At 43.6% G+C, this 23,020-nt stretch overlaps 1 protein-coding gene across 7 annotated transcripts in view; it reads left to right on the forward strand.

Annotated features, from left to right (window-relative positions):
- LOC122562872 (tRNA (32-2'-O)-methyltransferase regulator THADA) overlaps positions 1-23,020 on the forward strand; it is a 236,575-nt gene that overhangs the window by 86,796 nt on the left and 126,759 nt on the right. For all 7 annotated transcript variants that reach the window (XR_015761289.1, XM_088000251.1, XM_043716172.2 and 4 more), the window contains 3 exons: positions 8,298-9,015; positions 14,985-15,137; positions 20,708-20,817. Coding sequence is in view for 6 of the 7 variants with exons in the window: in XM_088000251.1 (XP_087856377.1) it covers positions 8,298-9,015; positions 14,985-15,137; positions 20,708-20,817 (981 nt within the window). In the remaining variant the exon portion in view is untranslated. The remainder of the gene's footprint in view (positions 1-8,297; positions 9,016-14,984; positions 15,138-20,707; positions 20,818-23,020) is intronic.

The raw sequence follows: 23,020 nt of genomic DNA on the forward strand, positions 1-23,020 counted from the left end.
TCAGTTCGGCCATCCCAGGAATCAGCTGTACTCTCTCACAACAACATCCTTCCTCACATGTGGAGACCAAAACCAAGGCCCTGTATCATTGTAGCAAGACATCCCTTCTCTTTTATTCAAATATTCTCACCATTCTATTAGTTTTAAAATAGTGATGGAAAAGGATAGACCAGATCTAAAAGTTGAAGCTCTAAATTGGAGGAAGGCCAATTTTGACAGTATTAAGCAAGAACTTTCAAGAGCTGATTGGGCGCAGATGTTCGCAGGTAAAGGGACAGCTGGAAAATGGGAAGCCTTCAGAAATGAGATAACAAGAGTCCAGAGGAAGTATATTCCTGTTAGGGTGAAAGGAAGGCCTGCTAGGTATATGGAATGCTGGATGACTAAAGAAATTTAGGGTTTGCTTAAGAAAAAGAAAGAAGGATGTGTCAGGTATAGACAGGATAGATCGAGCGAATCCTTAGAGTATAAAGGCAGTAGGAGTACACTTAAGAGGGAAATCAGGAGGGGAGGAAGGGGATATGAGATAACTTTGGCAAATAGAGTTAAGGAGAATCCAAAGGGTTTTTACAAATACATTAAGGACCAAAGGGTAACTAGGGAGAGAATAGGGCCCCTCAAAGATCAGTAAGGTGGCCTTTGTGTGGAGCCACAGGAGATGGAGCAGATACTAAACAAGTATTTTGCATCAGTGTTTACTGTGGAAAAGGACATTGAAGATCCAGAATGTAGGGAAATAGATGGTGACACCTTGCAAAATGTCCATATTACAGAGGAGGAAGTGCTGGATGTCTTGAAACACATAAAAGTGGATAAATCCCCAGGACCTGATCAGGTGTATTCAAGAACTCTGTGGGAAGCTAGAGAAGTGATTGTGGGCCTCTTGCTGAGATATTTGTGTCATCGATAGTCACAGGTGACGTGCCGGAAGACTGGAGGTTGGCTAACGTGGTGCCACTATTTAAGAAGGGTGGTAAAGACAAGCCAGGGAACTATAGACCGGTGAGCCTGACGTTGGTGGTGGGCAAGTTGTTGGAGGGACAGGATGTACATGTATTTGGAAAAGCAAGGACTGATTAAGGATAGTCAACTGGGCTTTGTGCGTGGGAAATCATGTCTTACAAACTTGCTTGAGTTTTTTGAAGAAGTAACAAAGAAGATTGATGAGGGCAGAGTGGTAGATGTGATCTATATGGACTTCAGTAAGGTGTTCGACAAGGTTCCCCATGGGAGACTGGGTTAGCAAGGTTAGATCTCATGGAATACAGGGAGAACTCGTCATTTGGATACAGAACTGGCTCAAAGGTAGAAGACAGAGGGTGGTGGTGGAGGGTTGTTTTTAAGACTGGAGGCCTGCAATCAGTGGAATGCCACAAGGATCGGTGCTGGGTCCACTACTTTTCATCATTTATATAAATGATTTGGATGCGAGCATAAGAGGTATAGTTAGTAAGTTTGCAGATGACACCAAAATTGGAGGTATAGTGGACAGTGAAGAAGGTTACCTTAGATTACAACGGGATCTTGATCAGATGGGCCAGTGGACTGAGAAGTGGCAGATGGAGTTTAATTCAGATAAATGTGAAGTGCTGCATTTTGGGAAAGCAAATCTTAGCAGGAATTATACACTTAATGGTAAGGTCCTAAGGAGTGTTGCTCAACAAAGAGACTTTGGAGTGCAGGTTCATTGCTCCTTGAAAGTGGAGTCACAGATAGATAGGATAGTGAAGAAGGCGTTTGGTCAGAATATTGAGTACAGGAGCTGGGAGGTCATATTGTGGCTGTACAAGTCTTTGGTTAGACCACTGTTGGAATATTGCGTACAATTCTGGTCTCCTTCTGTCAGAAAGATTATGTGAAATTGGAATGCACTATCTGGAAGAGTGATGGAGCCAGATTCCATATAGATTTCAAAAGAGAGCTGGATATATATTTCAATGTGATGAATTCAGAGAGCTACAGAGGTGAGGCTGCAGAATGGGGCTAGCTGGAGAGCACTTTTGGAGCCAGTACAGACATAGTGGGTTGTATTGCCTCCTGCTGCACTGTAAAATTCTAAGATCCTATAATACTTTACTTAGAGAACTATCAGGATTTGGAATGTGCTGCCTAGGAGAATGGTGGAGAAAAAAAACTGCAGATGCTGGAATCCCAAGGTAGACAAGCAGGAGGCTGGAAGAGCACAGCAAGCCAGACAGCATCAGGAGGTGGAGAAGTCGCAGTTTGGGTGTAACCCTTCTTCAGGACTGGGGGTAGGTGTAAGGGAGCTGTAGATAAAGGCGGTGGGGGTGCAGAGTGGTGAGGTGGGGATAGGTGTAGACAGGTAGAGGTACGATCTCGTTGGTTGATGGGAGGGATGAAACTGGTAGGTGGCTGAGAGGAATGGAAGGGAGGGGGAAGGGCTGGGAAGGGAGGGTATTTGAAATTGGAGAGGCAGATTCCGTAGGAAGTTTCAAAGGACAGCTGGATATATATTTGAATGTGATGAATTTAAAGGGCTATGAAGTTGGGGCTAGAGAATGAAACTAGCTGATGGCTCTTTTGGGAGCTGGTATAGATATGATGGCCGTTTTCTGTTCTGTAACATTCTATGATTCCATAATTGTACTATATCTGGTATGTATTTGTCAGTCACTCAATTTATCTAAATCACCCTGAAGCACCTCTGCATCCTCCTCCTAGCCCATCCTTCCATCTAACTTTGTGTCATCTGTAAAACTGGAGACATTATATTTCGATCCCTCATTAATACGTATTGTGAATAGCTGTGGCCCAGCACTGAGCCCTGCGGTACCCCACCGGTCACTACAAGCTCTTTGGAAAAAGACAGTTTATTCCTACTTTTTTTTCCTATCTGCCAACCAGTTTTCTGTCCATCTCAATACAATAGCCCCAATTCCATTTGCTTTTATTTTACACACTAATCTCACATGTGGGACTGTTGCAAGCCTTCTGAAAGTCCAGATAAATCACATTCACTGGTTTCCCCTTATCAATTCCATTAATTGCATACTTAAAGAATGCCAGTAGATTTTTCTTTCCTAAATCTATGCTGACTCCATATGATCTTGTCACAATTTGCCAAGTGCTCAGCTATGAATTCCATCATAATAATAGACTCTAACATCTTACACATTACCTCAATATGACTCATTGGTGTATAATTCCTGGTTTTCTGTCTGCCTTCCTTCTTAAACAGAGAGGTTACTTTAACTACCCTCCAGTCTGTAGGAACTAATCCGTCGTCTATAGAATCTTAGAAGATGATCACCAGTGCATCCATTATTTTTGGGCCACTTCCTTTGATACTGTGGGATTTACATTATCCAGATGTGGGGATTTATCAGCTTTCAATCCCATCAAATTCCCCAACACTATTTCCCTACATATACTGATTTCCTTCAGTTCTTCCTTATCATTAAACACTGAGTTCCCCAGCATTTCTGTTTCTTATCTGCATTCTTTGTGAACACAGACCAAAATGTGTATTGACTTCAGCAGCCATTTCTTTTGTATCCCCATTATAGATTTCCTTATTTCTGACTGGAAGGGACCTACGTTTACCTTCATGAATCTTTTTCTCTCCACATACCTATACCAACTTTTACAGTCAGCTTTATGTTCCCCTCGAGCTTACTCTATTTTCCCATTTATCTCCTTTGCTAAATTATAAACTGCTCCCACTCCACATCTGTTGTTAGTTCTGGCTAGTTTCTACACCTCTTCCTTTGTCTTTATTTTTGTGAGCCATAGTTGAGCCACCTTTTCTATTTTACCTTTAGACCAGACAGGAATGAACAATTGTTTCAGTTCACCCATGTGCTCTTTGATTGCTTGCCATTGTCTTTCCACTGTTAAACTATTGAGTTGCCAACTCTCACACTCAATTATCATTGTAGTTTCCCCTCTTTACATTCAGGACCCTAGTTTCAGAATCAACTTCTCCACTGTCCATGTGAATGAGGAATTCAGTCATATGGTTGCTCATCTCTGAGGAGCCTTGCATAATTAAATTGCTAATTATTCCTTTCTCATGACAAAATACCCAGTGTAGAATGGCCTGCTTCCTCCATGTATTGGTTGAGAAAATCATTCTGTTTACATTCAGGGAGTTCCTCCCCTACAGTATTGTTACTAATTTGATTAGGCCCATCTATAGGCAACTTAAAGTCTCCTAGAATTACAAATGTTACAATATTGCATGTGTCTCTAATTTTCCCAACATCTCGCCTACAGTTTGGCAATCCATACACAAACCCCAGTAATGTTTTTGTGCCTTGGCGTTTTTGAGCTCTACTCACATTCCATATTATCAGAGCATGATGTTTCATTAATTTCTTCTTCTTTAACCAGCAACTCAATTCCATCATTATTTCCTTTTTGTCTGTCCTTCTTAAATATTGAATACTGGTGGGTATTCATTTCCCATCTCTGGTCACCTTGCAGCCATGCCTCTCCAATCCTGACTATATCATACCAGTTCATATCTATTTGTGCAATTAATTCATTCATTTTATTGCAAATGCTGTGTGCATTGAGGCACAATGCTTTTAGGCTTGTCTATTAAACATTACTGGTCCTGTGTCCATTATTTTTCACTATGTCCATGTTTGATTCTGGCCTTTGATTTCTCTGCCGATCCCTTTTCTTATTCCCATTTCTTGTCTTTAATTCTCCTTTTTCTGACACCTTGCATAGGTCCCCTGCCATTTTAATTTAAAATCTTCACAACCACTCTAGCAAATGCTTCCCCAGGACATCAGGAACCTGCCCTGGTGAAACCCATAAGACCCGAAGATAAAGGAGCAGAATTAGGCCTTTGAACCTGCTCTGCCATTTGATTGTGGCTGATATGTTTTTCAATGCTCTTGTCCTGCCATCTCCCAGTAACCCTTGATCCCCTTACAATCAAGGACCTTTCTGTCTTTGTCTAAAATACACTCAATGAATTGACCTCCGCAGCCATCTGCGGCCGTGAATTCCACGGATTCACCACCCTTTGGATAAAGAAATTCCTCCTCATCTCCGTTCCCTTCATTCTGAGGCTATGTCTTTGCATCCCAGTATCTCCTACCAATGGAAACATCTTCTCCATTTCCATTCTGTCCAGATCTCTCAGTATCCTATAAGTTCCAATGAGATATCCCTCCATCCCCCAACCTTCAAACCTACTGCAGACCCAGAGTCTTCAATCACTCCTCATATGACAAGTCCTTCGTCCTCGGGATCATTCTTGTAAATCTCCTCTGAACACCACTCCCCTGTCCCACCTCTCCAATGCTAGCACTTTCTTCCTTAGATACGGGGCCTAGAACTGCCACTGTATTTCAAATGCGGTCTGAATGGAACATATGTCAATGCTTTTACATTGTAGTCCTCTTGAAATGGTTACTAACATTGCATGTCAGAACCAAGAAGCGAAGGAATGGGCCCTTCAGCCCACCAAGACACTAGCCATTTGGATACAGAACAGGCTCAAAGGTAGAAGACAGAGGGTGGTGGTAGAGGGTTGTTTTTCAGACTGGAGGCCTGTGACCAGTGGAGTGCCACAAGGATCGGTGCTGGGTCCTCTATGTTTTGTCATTTACATAAATGATTTGGATGCAAGCATAAGAGATACAGTTAGTAAGTTTGCAGATGACACCAAAATTGGAGGTGTAGTGGACAGTGAAGAGGGTTACCTCAGATTACAACAGGATCTGGACCAGATGGGCCAATGGGCTGAGAAGTGGCAGATGGAGTTTAATTCAGGTAAATGCGAGGTGCTGCATTTTGGGAAAGCAAATCTTAGCAGGACTTATACACTTAATGGTAAGGTCCTAGGGAGTGTTGCTGAACAAAGAGACCTTGGAGTGCAGGTTCATAGCTCCTTGAAAGTGGAGTCGTAGGTAGATAGGATAGTGAAGGTGGTGTTTGGTATGCTTTCCTTTATTGGTCAGAGTATTGAGTACAGGAGTTGGGAGGTCATGTTGCGGCTGTACAGGACATTGGTTAGGCCACTGTTGGAATATTGCTTGCAATTCTGCTCTCTATCAGAAAGGTGTTGTGAAACTTGAAAGGGTTCAGAAAAGATTTACAAGCTTGTTGCCAGGGTTGGAGGATCTGAGCCACAGGGAGAGGCTGAACAGGCTGGGGCTGTTTTCCCTGCAGCGTCGGAGGCTGAGGGGTGACCTTATGGAGGTTTTCAAAATTATGAGGGGCATGGATAGGGTAAATAGACAAAGTATTTTCCCTGGGGTCGGGGTGTCCAGAACTAGAGGACATAGGTTTAGGGTGAGAGGGGAAAGATATAAAAGAGACCTAAGAGGCAACTTTTTCATGCAGAGCGTGGTACGTGTATGGAATGAGCTGCCAGAGGAAGTGGTGGAGGCTGGTACAACTGCAACATTAAAGAGGCATTTGGATGGGTATATGAATAGGAAGGGTTTGGAGGGATTTGGGCCGGGTGCTGGTAGGTGGGACTAGATTGGGTTGGGATATCTGGTCGGCGTGGACGGGTTGGACCGAAGGGTCTGTTTCCATGCTGTACATCTCTATGACTCTATGACTGTACTGACACATGATGTCTTTCTAAACTAAACACCTATTGCGTCTACCTGACCCATATCGCTCTACTCCATGCATATTCAAATATCTGACAAGATACTTCTTAAGCAATGCTATTCTTTCTACCTCCATCATCCCCTCTGGCACTTACCATCCTCTGTGTAAAAAACTTGACAGTCACATCTCTAAATTTTCCCCTTTTTACCTCAAACTTATGTCCCAACTAATTGATATTTTCACCCTGGGGGCAAAAGATTCTGACTATCCATTCTATCCACACCTCTCATAATGTTATAAACTTCTATCAGGTCATTACTCATACTCCAAGGTTCAAGTGAAAACAAAATAAGTTTGTCCAGTTTCTTCTCAGAGCTAATAGCTTCCAAACCAGGTAACATCCTGATAAACCATTTCTGTACCCTCTCCAAAGCCTCCACATCCTTCCACAGAACTGTATGCAACATTCAAAATGTGGTCTAATTAAAATTCTGTACAGCTGCTACATGACTTGCCAATTTTTATATTCTGTGTTTCATGCCAAATGCCTTCTTGAACACCTTATCCATTTGTGTTGCCACTTTCAGGGAACTGTGGACCTGTATGCATAGGTTTGCCCATTCCTAGCCTGTCCAAGTCCTTCTGGATTCCTCAACACTGCCTGCCCCTCCACCTATCTTTGTGGCATCTGCAAACTTACCAACAGTACCCTCTGTTCCTTTGTCCAGATCATTAATAGATAATGCAAATAGTTGTGGTTCCTACACTGAACCCTGCAGAACCCCACTAGTCACTGGATAGTATCCCTATATCCTCATCCTCCCCTCCAGAGTGTTCTGTAGCTGCTCAGAGACATCCTTGGAGCTAGTACCAGAGAGGCAACATACCATCTCATTTGCAGCCACAGAAATCCCTTACAATTGAATCCGCTTTAATTACTGCATTCCCACACTTTTTACTCCTCTCCCGTGTATCAGAGCCAACCCTGGTGCTATGAATTTGGGTATTGCTGCTTTCCCCTGAGAGGCCTTCCCTTCAACAATATCCAAAGTGATGTATCTGTTTTACTGTGGAATAACCATAGGAAACCCCTGCGCTCCCTGCTGAGACATCCTGCTTTATCTTGTGGATGCCCATTCCCTTCCCCCATGGAGCCTTAGCCTGTGATGTGACCACTTCTCTGTACGTGCTATCCATTACACACGCTGTCTTGTGAATGCTCTACAGTGACCCCTGTTGCCGCTGCAACTCCACCTCTGAAACTTGGTCTTACGAAGCTGCAGCTGGAGACATTTCCTGCACATATGCAGGATCCAGGCCTTGGAAATGTTTCTGGCTTCCCATGTAGAGAAAGAAGACCACACCATGGCTTTGAGCTCTCCCGCTATGATTTAACCCTTTAAATTAAAACTTTAGGAAGATTCTTCATATGACATAATATCAGTTGTTTTAGGCTGTTAATCCCTGGTCTTTGTTGCTATAGCGTATAGCCCTTGCAAACTATAAACCATAAAAGAAATGTAATAAGCATATCTTTTCCTCAGCTCTGAATTCTGACTGTGCTCTTAATTCCCAGAACCACGCACTTACTCTGGCTATCTCTTATAATCACCTTCATGCCTTCGTCTAGGCCACAGGAAATGGCCTGTCTGTTTTAATCTATAAAGACTGCTGTCTATAAGGGGAAATGGGAGCTAGGATTTGGGACCCATTGTTCAGTCGGTGCTTTTTCTGACAAAGAGTTTTGTCCCCAGATCATGGTTGATTATGAGGAGCTTCCAAAACATTTGTTCAACTGCCTTTCGACAAATCACTTGTGCTCTGCTGCCTCTGAGCTCTACTGGACAATACTGCAGCAGCACAGGTTGGAGTGCACTTTGACCCAAGGAACCCTGTCTGAACAGGAACTAGCAGAGAGTTGGGCTCAGTGGTGGCTGCAAATACTGGCTGAGGCTTTAACCTCTGACCTCCCATTATATCAGCAGAACACTGCCAATTACCTCCTAGGAAAAACACTGAAGATCTTCCCAGCGTCCTTCCACCTACTGGCTAGGGCATTTGATGGTGGCCACCCAGAGCTTCACCTTGGCTGGATCACCCTAATCAGCACTCAGCAGGTAATTTCTGGATCCCTGCCCATGGAGGCCAACACACAGAGGAATTTGAGGGCCTCCTTACATTGTCTGAGTGACCGTGTGCGCCTCCGTGCTCTTGCTCTGCTGTGCATCAGCCCTAAAACCAACCAGGCACTGAGTCCGAAGGCCATGAGTTTACTGAAGGAGTTCCTGCCTCTCAACTTGAATTGCAGTTCCTCGTCATTCAGACAGTTGCTTCAGGCAAGTGTGAAGAAAGCCCTGGTGAGGGTCAGAGACAGCTGTCTTATGAACCTTCGTGCACTGAGAAGATCAGACAACAGCAAGAAGGGAGGAGAAGGATGCCCAGGAACAGCAGACTTTGTATTTGATGGTGTTGGTAAGTCAAAGTTCTTTCTACTTATTGTGACTTGTTGTCAGCACAGGCCTTATTTCAGACACGTGGAAGGAGACAGGTTTTGCAGTCTCGGGGCTTGTCCGTGGATAACATGAACTGAAACAGTGACAACTTGTATTGATGTAGCATGCACAAGAATTATGTATAATGTAGTAAAATTAGTTCATAGAAATGTATGATTTGGGAGCAGGAGTGGGCCACTCACCCCTTTCAGCTTCTTTCCCCAATCAGTACGGTTACGGCTGATCTGTGTGGTCGCACCTCATTGTCTTGTCAACAACACACATGTACACTCTTTATCTATCTAACTCATCCTTGAATAAATGTAGCAGCCCCACTCCGTGGTAGGACATGGCAAAAATTAGGACAGGGTATTAAATGATCTAATATACATTTAGCTCATGAATATATATAAATGCTACATTCACATCAGTGTCTAGGTAACATTAACTTATTCAATTACAAAGAGTCAAATGCTTTCAAGTGATTCCAAATAAGCTGGAATCTGAATCCTTATCCCTTCAGGTTACGTGGTGATGATATGCTGCGTAGTACCTTAAAAGCATATTGATATACAAACAAAGACATCTAGGTCAAGGGAGTGTGAGTTGGTGTTACTTGAGGGACAGGCAGATTTCACAGACCACACGTTTATAGAAAACATAGGATATGAGAAACCAGCTAGAAAAGTGAGGGATTAGTCAACTCAAAGGTAACAAATTTAAGGATGAGGGTTTCTGCAGATGATGAATGAAATGGCTGGATTTAGACAATGTTATAGAGGTGATAATAGACTGCAGGAAATGATCAGGATTGATCAGAAGCTCATCTTGGAGTCAAATATGAGACTGAAGTTATGAACAGGAACTGACCGAGAGTTGGGCTTTAACCTCAGCATCAGGGGGAGAGAGAGATAGGTGATCATTAAGAAACGAAGTTTGGTCCTGAGCTCAAAACAATGGTTCAGTCTTCCTTCTGTTTAACTGGAGGCCAGTCCTGCACATGCCTTACTGGATATCGGATAAACAGTTTGATAGTTCAGCAACAGTTGAGGGGACGAGAGAGGTAGTGCTGAAGTAGAGGTGAATGTTTGCAGTGTAGATGCAAAACTACTTGTATATTTGGAGGATGTTAATGATGGAAATAGGACAGAGTCAAAGTTAGATCCTTAGGAAACACCAGAAGTAATAAATTCAAGGACGAGGGTTTCTGGAACAAGAAGAGCAGGCATTGCAAGTGTTTCCCTAACTACAAATTTGATAGATTGGGACTGGGTGAAGATAGTTCTCACCGGCTGGTCAACAGGAGGAAGATGGTTTGGTCTGCTATGGACCATGGAGGAGAGTGCTTTAGGGAGACAGTCTGCTGGATGTGGAGTTAGTAAATGAGAGCATGGCACAAAATGTTTCATGTGGTCCAGATGGATCTGGTAGGCCAAACCATTTCTCTGCCATATACATCCAAGTTTGCATCCCTTGGCCTTAATGGAGAAGTGGTGAAGGGCATACTTAAGCATAGAAGGATGAGAGATAGGAGTAGAAGATTGTATGACACATGATCATTGATCTCATCCACACTAACATTCAGAATGTCCAGCCTGGCACCAAGTGACTGGGTCGAAACAGGTGGATCATGCAGCTCCCCCTCAGATAGAGGGGCTTCTCCCGTTCCTGCAGTTAACAGTTGAACACTGATGCATCTCATTCTTCAGCACTCCTTGGGACCTGATCAGGTGTACCCTAGAACATTGTGGGAAGCTGGGGAGGTAATAATTGGGCCCTTGCTGAGATATATGTATTATTGATAGACACAGGTGAGGTGCCAGAAGACTGGAAGTTGGCTAACATGGTGCCGCTATTTAAGAAAGGTGATAAGGATAAAGCAGGGTACTATAGATCAGTGAGTCTAACAGCAGTGGCACATTGTTGGAGGGAATCCTGAGGGACAGGATGTATATGCATTTGGAAAGGCACGGACTGTTTAGGGATGGTCAACATGGTGCTGTGCATGTGAAATGGTGTCTCATAAACTTGATTGAGTTTTTGAAAAAGTAACAGAATCGTGGATATGATTTAAATGGACTTCAGTAAGGCGTTCAACAAGGTTCCCCAAGGGAGACTGCTGGCAAGGTTAGATCTCATGGAATACAGGGAGAACTAGCCATTTGGATACAGAGGGTGGTAGAGCAGGGTTGGTTTTCAGACTGGAGGCCTGTGATCAGCGGTATGCCAAAAGGATCAGTGATGAGTCCACTGCTTTTTGTCCTTTATATAAACTATTTTGATGTGAACATAGTAAGTATGATTAGTAAGTTTGCATTTGACACCAAATTGGAGGTGTAGTGTACAGTGAAGAAGGTTACCTCAGAGTTACAACAATGTCTTCATCAGATGGGCCAATGGGACAAGTAGTGGCAGGTGAAGTTTAGAATATAGAATATAGAACAGTACTGCACAGTATAGGCTCTTCAGCACTCGATGTTGTGCTGGTCTTTTATCCTCCTCTAAGATTAGACTAACCTACATACCCTTCATTTTACTATCATCCATGTGTCTGTCCAAGAGTCACTTAAATGTCCCTAATGTATCCAACTGCACTACCACTGCTGGCAGTGCATTCCGTGCATCCAACACTCTGAGTAAAGAACCTACCTCTGACATCTCCCTAAACCTTCCTCCAATCACCTTAAAATTATGCCACTTCATTATAAATATTCCCGCCTTGGGAAAAAAGTCCCTGTCTATGCCTCTCGACATCTTGTACACCTCTATCAAGTCACCTCTCATCCTTCTTTGCTCCAATGAGAAAAGCCCCAGCTCCCTCAACCTTTCTTCATATGACATGCCCTCCAGTCCAGGCAGCATCCTGGGAAATCTCCTGTGCACCCTCTTGAATGCTTCTACATCTTTCCTATAATGAGGCGGCCAGAACTGAACACAATATTCTAAGTGTGGTCCAACCAGGGCTATATTAGAGGTGCAGCATAATCTTGCGGCTCTTAAACTAATTTCCCCTTCTAATGAAAGCCAACACACCATACGCCTTCTTAACAAACCTATCAACCTGGGTGACAATTTTGAGGGATCTATGGACATGGACCCCAAGATCCCTCTGTTCTTCCACACTGCCAAGAATCTTGCATTTAACTCTGTATTCTGCATTCAAATTTGACTTTCCAAACTGAATGACTTCACACTTTTCCAGGTTGCCATTTGCCATTTAGCCCAGTTCTGCATTTTGTCAATGTCTTGTTATAACATACAACAGGCCTTCACACTAGCCACAATTCCATTAACCTTTGGGTCATTGGCAAACTTACTAACCCACCATTCTACTTCCTCATCCAAGTCATTTATAAAAATCACAAAGAGCAGAGGTCTCAGAACTGATCCCTCTGGAAGACCACTGGTCACCGAGCGCCAGGCTGAATACTTTCCATCTACCATCACCCTCTGTCTTCTATGAGCCAGCCAATTCTGTACCTAGATAGACAGGTTTCCCTATATCCCATGCCTCCTTACTTTCTGAATGAGCCTACCTTGGAGAACCTTATCAAACGCCTTGCCAAAATTCAAGTACACTACATCCACTGCTCTACCTTCATCAACATGTTTTGTCACATCGTCAAAGAATTCAGTAAGGTTTGTGAGGCATGACCTGCCCCTCAAGCCATGCTGACTATGTCTAATCAACTATGGTTTTCCAAGTAATCATAAATCCTGTCTCTCAGAATCCTCTCCAATCCTTTGCCCACGCTGATTTAAGACTAATGTTCTGTAATTCCTAGGATTATCCCTAATCCCATTCTTGGACAAGGGAATAACATTTGCCACCCTTCAATCATCTGGTACTACTCCAGTGGACAGTGACGACGCAAAGATCATCGCTAAAGACGCACCCATCTCTTCCCTTGCTTCCTGTAGTAACCTAGAGTTTCTCCTGTCTGGCCCAGGGGATTAGGCAAAAGTGAGGACTGCAGATGCTGGAAACCAGAGTTTAGATTAGAGTGGTGCTGGAAAAACACAGCAGGTCAGGCAGCATCTGAGGAGCAGGAAAATCGACGTTTCGGGCAAAAGTCCTTCATCAGGAATAGAGACAGGGAGCCTCCAGGATGGAGAGATAAATGGCCCAGGGGATTTATCTATCCTTATGCTTTTCAAAATTGTCAACACATCCTCCTCCTTAACATCAACCTGTTATAGCATATCAGCCTGTTTCACGCTGTCCTCAGAAGTGTCAGGGTCCTTCTTAGTAGTGAATACTGAAGCAAAGTATTCATTACGGACCTCCGCTGCTTCTTCCAACTCCAGGCGCAAGTTCCCTCCACTATCCCTGATCAGCCCTACCCTCACTGTGGTCATCCTTTTGTTCCTCACATAATGTAGAACTCCTTGGAGTTTTCCTTAATCCTACCCACTAAAGCTTTTTCATGCTCCTCTCCCTCTCCATGAGTATAGTAAAGGTCATGGAGTTGTGATCACTATCACTGAAATGATCTCCTACTGAGAGGTCTGATACCTGACATTGTTCATTGCCAAGCACCAAATCCAATGGGGCCTCCCCTCTAGTTGGCCTATCTACATATTGTGTTAGAAACCCTTTCTGGACACACCTGACAAAAACTGCTCCATCCAAACTATTTGAACGAAGTAGGTTCCAATCAACATTAGGGACGCTAAACAACCCTGTTACTTCTGCACATTTCCAAAATCTGCCTCCCAATCTTCAACTCCATGTCTCCGTTGCTATTGGGGGATCTATAGAAAATTCCCAATAAAGTGACTGCTCCTTGCCTATTTCTGACTTCCATCCGTACTGACTCTGTAGACAAACCCTCCTCAACGATCTCCCTTTCTACATCTGTTCTACTATCCCTGATTAGCAATGCCACTCCTCCACCTCTTTTACCTTCCTCCCGCCCCCCCTTTCCTTATGAAACATCTAAACATTAGATGGAACATTAAACAACCATTCCTTCCCCTGTGATATCCAAGTTTCTGTAATGGCCACAACATCATACTTCCAAGTACTAATCAATGCTCTGAGTTTGTCACCCTTATTCCTGACATTTCTTGCATTAAGATAGACACACTTCAACCCATCACTCTGACTGCATCTTTGCCCTATCAAGTGCCTCTCCCTCCTCACAGACTCTCTGCGCGCTATATCTGGCTGTTCACTACCTCCTCCATATCTGATCCACAGCTCGGGGTCCCACGCCCTGTCAATCTAAATAGTTTAAACTCTCCCAAAGATCTCCAGCAAACCTCCTGCCCAGGATATTGGTGCCCCTCCAGTTCAGGTGCAACCTATCCTATTTGTACATGTCCCACCTTCCCCTTAACGTATCCCAATGATCCACATATCTGATTTGGAGGAGCCGGTGTTGGACTGGGATGGACAAAGTTAAAAATCACACAACACCAGGTTATAGTCTATAACCTGGTGATTTTTAGCTTTGTCCACATATCTGAAGCCATCCCTCCTACACCAGCCCTGCAGCAACATGTTCATCAGTTCAAAGACAAAACTAAACTAATTGTCTTAATGTAGTTACATTGCTTATCATAAGCCCAACAGTGTTTTATCCATGCGCATGATTGAAATCACGTGCTTGTTTGGGAGTGATGTGTTTGGGTCATTGTTCAAGTTACTTAGTGAGCTTTTAAATAATACTGTCAGAACTGACTCACCTCCACTTGCCTCTATTTTGAATTCCAAGTCCAAGCACCTTTTCTCACAACAGTTTAGTTCACAAGAGTTGTTACATGGGTTCTGGGAGGTATTTTGTAGAATTCTGTGCTCAACGTAAAGAGAGTAGGCTTCTTTACAAAATATATCCTTGCACATTCATGACAACTGTCTTCCCACCTCTCTCCATCCTGCACTCCTTCACTGGCTGTTGACAAACTGAGAACAATCCTGATCTATTGTCATTTGGGTTCTTGCAGGTTTTGTACAGTGGCTGCTGGAGCTGAGCGTCTCTTCTCTGCTGCCAAGTCTGAGCTACCAGAGGAAGAAGACAGCATTGCTGCTGATGGAGGCCCTCCTCGAGACCTGTACAGACAGTTGGAGCCCTAACAGGAGGAAGGGACAGCCACCTCGTAAGAATCAGGAACACTTTTTGATGTGAACTTACCTAATATTATTGGAAAAACCTCAGTACCTTCAGGAAATGAGGACACAAATATTTCTTAAAATCCCTACAGTGTAGAAAGAAACTCTGAGGAGCATCCTACCCAAACCCACTCTCCTACCCTATCCTCTTAACCCTGCATTTACCATGGCTAATACACTTAGACTGGTAGGGGAAAGTGAGGACTGCAGATGCTGGAGTACCAGAGTTGAAAAATGTCGTGCTGGAAAAACACAGCCGGCCATGCAGCATCCGAGGAGCAGGAGATACTAGGAGAAAGTGAGGACTGCAGATGCCTGAAGAAGGGCTTATGCCCAAAACGTCGATTCTCCTGCTCCTCAGATGCTGCCTGGCCTGCTGTGTTTTTCCAGCACAACATTTTTCAACTCTAATACACTTAAACAGTTTAGCATGGCAATCTACGTAACCTGCATATCTTTGGATTACCTGGTGGAAACAGACACACACACACACACACAGTTGTTACCAGTTCAGTCTCTCTTAAACCTGGGGCCACAGCTGGTGTTTTCTGTGCAGATAACGTTCTGGGTTCCATTCTCTGGCTGTCTATTGTGTACTTGTGAGTTAGATTGATGTTCACATCTCCATATCCTGTACCCAGTGAGGCAGGCTTACTTGGTCATCTGATTGGTATTGTGCTTTTCTGATGAAATGAAACAAAAGCAGAGAACGCGGTGCAAGCTCAGTAGGTCTGGCAGTATTGTTGGAAAGAGAAACAGAGTTAATGTTTTGAGTCCAAAATGACTCTTCTGTGGGACTGAAATAAGCTGAAAGATAGTATGTTTTAAAGAAGAGGAGAAAACATGAGTGAAACAAATGAAGAAGGTGCTTAGCAAAAGACAAATGAAGTACTAATGGTGGTGAAGGAGCAATATAGACATAAAAAGGCATGAATGGTTGGTGCGAAAAGGAGAAAATGGGTCCGTTTTGCTGAGCGATACATAGAAAACACAATGTGAGGTTTGGGTTGTATTCAGAATGGAAGACAAAGGATATAGCCTGAAAGTGATGAACACAATGTGATCCCTGAAGGCTGTGAAGTGCCTAAATGGAAAATGAGGTGCACCTCCTCCACCTTGCGTGTGCTTCGTTGCATCTCTGCAGCAGATCCAGTATGGAAATATTAGCATGGGAGCAAGGAAAGTTGAGTGGAGAAATGCAGATAGAGTTTAATTCAGACAAGAGTGAGGTGATATATTTGGAAAAGTCAAGTGCAAAAGGAAAGTATATCGTAAATGACAGAACACATAGGAGCATTGATGTACAGAGGGATCTTGATTTGCAAGTCCATAGCTTCCTGAAATTGACAACACAAGTGGATAAGGTGGTAAAGAAGGCCAATGGCATGCTTGCTTTCATTGGTCAGAGCATTAAGTACAAAAGTTGGCACGTCATATTGCAACTGTATGAAATCTTAGTAAGACCACATTTGGAGTCCTGTGCAAAGTTCCATTGGCACACTGAGGGAATGATGTGGAGGCTTTTGAGAGGGTTCAGAAGCGGTTTGCCTGGATGTTGCCTGGATTAGAGTGTATTAGCTATAAGGAGAGGTTGGACAAACTTGGATTGTTTTCTCTAAAGCGTCAGAGGCTGAGGGGCAACCTGATAGTAGTGAATGAAATGATGAGGGTGGATATTTGAAGCCTTTATTTCCCAGGGTGAATAGTGGGAGTCTTTTTCCTATGGTGGAACTATCAAATACTATGGGGCATAGGTTTAAGTTGAGAGCGAAAAGTTTAAGGGAGATGTGCAAGGCATGCCTAGAATATGTTGCCAGGGAAGGTGGTAAAAGTAGATATGATCGCAATGTTTAAGAGGCATTTAGGCAGATACATGAACAGACAAGGAAAGAAGGATATGGATCATATACAAGCAGATGGAATTATTTTAGAATGGCATCATGTTGGCACAGATACAGTGGGCCAAAGGGCCTGTTCCTGTTCTGTGCTCAAGGTGGTTTATTGAAATGGAAAGCAATTGGAAGATCAGGGTCATTCTTACAAACAGAGTGGAAATGTACCGTTAAAAGGCCACCCAGTCTCTATTTGATCTCACCAGTACAAAGGAGACATCACAATGTGTAGTGAATATAGTAGGCTAGTTCGAAAGAAGTACAAGTAAATTGTTGCTTCACCAGAAAGGTGTGAGTGGAGCATTTGACATTGAGCGGAGAGGAGGTGTGAAAGAGCAAGTGATACACCTTCTGTGATTGTATGGAAAGATGTCATGTGATGGAGGAAGGTGGGGAGAGAAAAAAGTGTTAGGACTGATGGAGGATTATGCTGACAATCCCTGCAGAATGTTGACAGTGGAGAAAGGGGAATGTGTGTTTGGTGGTGTTCTCCTGCTGGATGTGGTGAGCATGACAAGGGATGATTCCTTGAAAGTGGAGACTGGTGGGTGAAAGTAAGAGTAACCCTGTAATTGTTCTGTGAGGAGAGAGCCGGGTGAGGGCAACGGTGCAGGAAATAAGTTGCATATGACAGAGGGCCCTGTCAGCCTTGGTGAGGACAGACTTTTCAGTTGAAGACAAAGGAGGACATAGACGAAACAGCCCTGTCAGTGGTGGTATAAACAAAATAAATGCAATTAAGACAGAAACTGGGAGAATGGAATGGAGAAGGGTGTGAGGAAATGTTGTTGAGGTGACTGAGGATGTCATTCGGTTTGGTGTGGTTATTATTGAACAGTATATCCCCAGAAATGGAAACAGTGGTTAAAGAAGGGGAGGAGTCAGAGCTGGACCAGATGAAGATGAAAAGAAAGGTGGTAATTAGAAGCAAAATGGATAGGTTTTTCCAATTCCAGATGACAGCAGAAAGCAACATAAATGATATCATTTATGTGCTGAAGAAAAATTGATGGGCAGGGCTGAGTGTGACTGGAATAAGGAATGTTCCATATACCCCACAAAGAAACAGGCATAGCTGGCATTCGTGGGTATCCATAGCCATAACTTTGATTGCCAGGATACCACCACCAAACAAACCCTTCCCTCTACTGTCAGCATTCTACAGGGACTGTTCTGTCCTTGTGCTCTAGTCCAATCCTTCATCAGTCGTAATACTTCTTCTCTCACCCATCTTGACCCACTCCGTCTTTCCATGACACCTTCCCGTACAATTGCAAAACGTATAGCACTTGCCCTTGCACCTTCCCCCTCCTTAATGTCGAAAGTATCACTCATACCTTCTAGATGAAGCAGCAGTTTATTCGTACTAATCAAGTCTACTGCACAATTTAATCATTCTACACAGTGCAGTCTCTTACCTCGCAGGTGCAGACTGAGTAGCCATTTTGCGCTACAAGTCTTCTGTCAATAAGGATGGTCCTGACCTTTCAGTTGCTTGCTATTTCAATGAATCTCCATGCTCTGAAGATAAAATTTCTGGCCAAGGCCTGCTGCAGTGTTTCAGTGAAGCTCAATGCAAGTTGAAGGAACAGCATCTAATCTTTCAGGAAGGTTACACCCTTCAGGAACCAACGTTAAGTTCAGCAACATCAGAGAATTTACAATATCCTCCATTTTAATTACAACCCCACTCCATGTTTTATTTGTGTCATTTTGGCTCTGCTCTCAGCAGAGAGATCCAGTTTCTCCTTTCCACATTTTCATTCGCACCTATTTGGCCTGTCACTCCATTAGCACTCACTTTGCCTTTTGCTGTGGGCACCCTCACAGCTGTTCCACTCTTCCTCTCCCCCCTGTTATAAAAACACAATTTTGCAGCCTCTTTCAGTTCTGAAGAAGAGACATGTTGGTCTTGAAACTGTGTTTCATTCTCCACAGATGATGGCAAACCTGCTGAGTTTCTCCAGCATTTCAGATTCAGATTTTTTTAAACCCAGAAAGTTTTTTTCGCCTAGTGGAATCTGGAATCTGCCTCGGTAGGTAGATGATAAAGATGATCTCACAATCTTTAAAGAGTACTTAAAAGAGCAATTGTCATGTCATAACGTTCAAGGGAATGGACCAAGTGGGATTAGTGTAGATTTAGATGAGTTTTTTTGTCAGTGCAAACATAATGAGCTGAAGGTCCTCTTCTTACTGTATGGTTCTCTGATTTCCAGATTGCACTGTTTTTTGCTTTTATTTCAATGCCACAGTTCAGGGAAATTCACCCATGTCCCGTGCCACTATCTCTGCCTGAAACATCCTCTTCATAATCTCAGTGTCCTGTTCATCTTTGTGCTGAGCTTTCTGTCCATCAGCAAGCTCTATTTGCAACTATAGAGCAAACTGTCACCTCTGCCCTGTTTCAACTCACCTGCTGTTGAAACTGTTTTCTATGCTTTTGTTCCCTAGAAACTCAACCAACTGGCATCCAGCTCTTCCTCTACAAGATCATTGCATCCAGAGTCCATCTGAGAGCAACTCACATTCACCTATCTCCCGTCTTCTCACCAACATTCATAAGCTGCAATTTCTTACTGAACGTTTCTGTATTTAATTCTTTTCATCGCCTCATCCCGTCTGACCTCATCAAATCCGCGAGTCCACTCCCCAGATCTCCGTTCCTCTAATTTTGCTCCTTTTGTGCGTCTTCCATCTCCTCTCCCTTGCTTCCCCCATCCCTTTTCCTTCACTCAGTAAAAACCACAGTTAAAGCCACAGTTTGAGCTACTTCAGGAAACTCTCTGCCATGGATGCTGTCTGATCTGCTGTGATCTCCAGCAATTGTTGTTCTGAATCATAGAATCCCTACAGTGTGGAAACAGGCCCTTCAGCCCAACAAGTCCACATCTGCCCTCTGAAGCGTATCCCACCCAAACCTATTACCCTACCCTATTACTCTACATTTAACCCTGACTAATGCACCTAATCTACACATCCCTGAACACTATGGGCAATTTAGCATGGCCAATTCTCCTAACCTGCACATTGGAGCACTAAAAGGAAACCCATGTAGGGGAGAATGTGCAAACTCCACACAGCCAGTTGCCCGAGGCTGGAATTGAACCCAGGTCCCTGGTGCTGTGAGGCAGCAGTGCTAACCACTGAGCCACCATGCCACCCACTATTCTCTGCTAGCCAGTCTGTTAACTCTGCTGCCTCTGCACTTTAATGGTTGCCTTCAACTCATGCCTTTAGCCTTCTGGTCCTCCGAACATCTCCTCCTTTGCCTCAGAGTTTATTAGTTCCCTTGAGGCTTTGCTTTGGGAAAGTTTCTACATCAAACTGCTAACTCAGTGTAAGTATTTGTGAAGTGCCAGATACATCATTCTTCATTTTTCTATTAAAGCATGTATACTTCATCACAGATCCAAGTTTTCTCCTCCTCACTTTTTCACGATTCTGTTCACCCATTTAATCTCCCATTGCACATTATATGGCTATTGATTGATTGCCCATCCTTCAGTCCAAAATGAAAAGTACTTGAAAATGTGTTGGATAGTATGGGTGGATTGCATAGTAAATTATGTTGTTTGTGTCTGTATACTCAATGCTGTAACAAATATAATTCAGTGCAGTCAAGGCCACTGATTCACAGCCTTATTATTGTCATTTTATGCCAGAGGACATGACTGAGTTATTGAACCTGGCGAGGCAAAGTGGGAGCTGGGACTTCTTCTCGCAGTCTAACCTGCAGATCCTGGTGGGCTGCTTGATGGATGGAACAAATGAGGTGAGGCTTCAGTCTGGCTCAGTCACTAGAGAGTTTATTCCTGGTATGTCTGGCTCACTCATAGGGAATTTATTCCTGGTCAGTCTGCTTTAGCCACTGGGGAGGTTATTCCTGGTCAGCCTCTCTCAGAAACAGGGGGGAAGTTTATTCCTGGTGAGACTCGCTGAGTCTGGCACAGTCACTGGGTGAGTTTATTTCTGATGAGTTCAGTCAGTGATCAATCTGGCTAAGCAACTGAGGATTTTATTCCTGATCAGTCTGGCTCAATCACTGGGAGGTTTATTTCAGGTCAGTCTGGTTCAGTCCCTGGAGATTTATTCTTGGTCAGTCTCACTCAGTAACAGTGAAGTCTATTCTGGTTAGTCTGGCACAGTCACTGGGTGAGTTTATTCCTGATGAGCTCAGTCACTGTGGCTTTATTCCAGGTGAGTCTGGCTTTGTCACGAGGTACTTTATTCCTGGTCAGTCTGGCTCAGCCATTGCTGTGTGCAATATTCTTGTCAGTTTAGCTCTGTTTGTAATCCTTCAATGCTGGCAACATCCTTTTCTGAACCATTCCAACATTCACAACATCCTTCCTATAGCAGGGAGACCAGAACTGCACGCAGTATTCCAAACATGGCCTAACCAGTGTCTTGTACAGTCACAACCTGACCTCCCAACTCCCTATACTCAATGTACTGACCAATAAAAGGCTAGCATACCGAGCACCACCTTCACTATCCTATCTACCTGGGACATAACATTCAAGGAAATATGAACCTGCAATGCAAGGTCTCTTTGTTCAGCAACACTCCCCAGGACCTTACCATTAACCGCATAACACCTGCCCTGCTTTGCCTTTCCAAAACGCAGTACCTCACGTTTATCTAAATTAAATTCCATCTGTTACCCCTCAGTCCATTGGCCCAAGTGATCAAGATCCCATTGTACTTTGAGGTAACCTGCTTTGCTATCCAATGTACCTTCAAGTTTGGTGTCATCTGCAAACTTACTAATTATATCTCCTATATTCATATCCAAATCATTTATATAAATGACAAAAAGTAGAGGACCCAGCATCGATCCTTGTGGCACTCCACTGGTCGCAGGCCTCCAGTCTCAAAAGCATCCATCCACCACCACCCTCTGTCTTCTACATTTGAGCCAGTTCTGTATCCAAATGGCTAGTTTGCCGTGTATTCCATGTGATCTAATCTTACTAACTAGTCTATCATGAGGAACCTTACTGAATGCTTTACTGAAGTCCATATAGATCATGTTCACTGTTCTGCCCTCATCAATCCTCTTTGTTATTTCTTCAAGGTACTCAGTCAAGTTAGTGAGACATGATTTCCCACGCACAAAGCCATGTTGACTATCCTGAATCAGTCCTTGCCTTTCCAAATACATGTAAATCCTGTCCCTCAGGATTCCCTCCAACAGCTTGCCCACCACTGATGTCAGGCTCACCGTTCTATAGTTCCCTGGCTTTTCCTTACTATAATTCTTAAATAGTGACACCACGTTAGCCAACCTCCTACCTTCTGGCACCTCACCTGTGGCTATCGATGATACAAGGGGCGGCACCAGGGTCCCAGGTTCGATTCTAGCCTTGGGCAACTGTCTTTGTGGAATTTGCACATTCTTCCCATGTCTGCGTGGGTTTCCTCTGGGTGCTCCAGTTTCCTCCCACAGTCCAAAGATGTGCAGGTCAGGTGAATTGGCCATGCTAAATTGCCCATAGTGTTAGGTGCATTAGTCAGAGGGAAATGGGTCTGGGTGGGTTACTCTTCGGAGGATTGGTGTGGACTGGTTGTGCCAAAGGGCCTGTTTCCATATTGTAGGGAATCTAATCTAAAAAAAGTATCACTTCCCTAGGTCCCCACAGAGTTCTAGGGTACACCTGATCAGGTCCTGGGGATTTATCCACCTTTATGCGTTTTAAGATGTCCAGCACCACCACCTCTGTGATATGGACATTTTTCCCCTCATTCAGTATCTTCCATATGCTTCTCCACTCTAAACACTGATGCTAAATATGTGTTTAGTATGCCCCACCCCTCCATCTCCTGCTTTTCAATACATAAAGTTTTCACTCTATAGAGTTTTCAATTTTATGTTTTTTATCAGACTTAAGTCACTTTGGCAAGTACTAGTTTACTCATTAAAAAGGAATAAATCATAGATTGTCCCAACTGGTGTTCTGATTCCAGAGCTATTC

This window comes from Chiloscyllium plagiosum, unplaced genomic scaffold (genome assembly GCF_037043375.1).
Source record: "Chiloscyllium plagiosum isolate Xiang-an unplaced genomic scaffold, Cpla_swu_hap1 HiC_scaffold_24, whole genome shotgun sequence".
Classification (NCBI taxonomy): Eukaryota; Metazoa; Chordata; class Chondrichthyes; order Orectolobiformes; family Hemiscylliidae; genus Chiloscyllium; species Chiloscyllium plagiosum.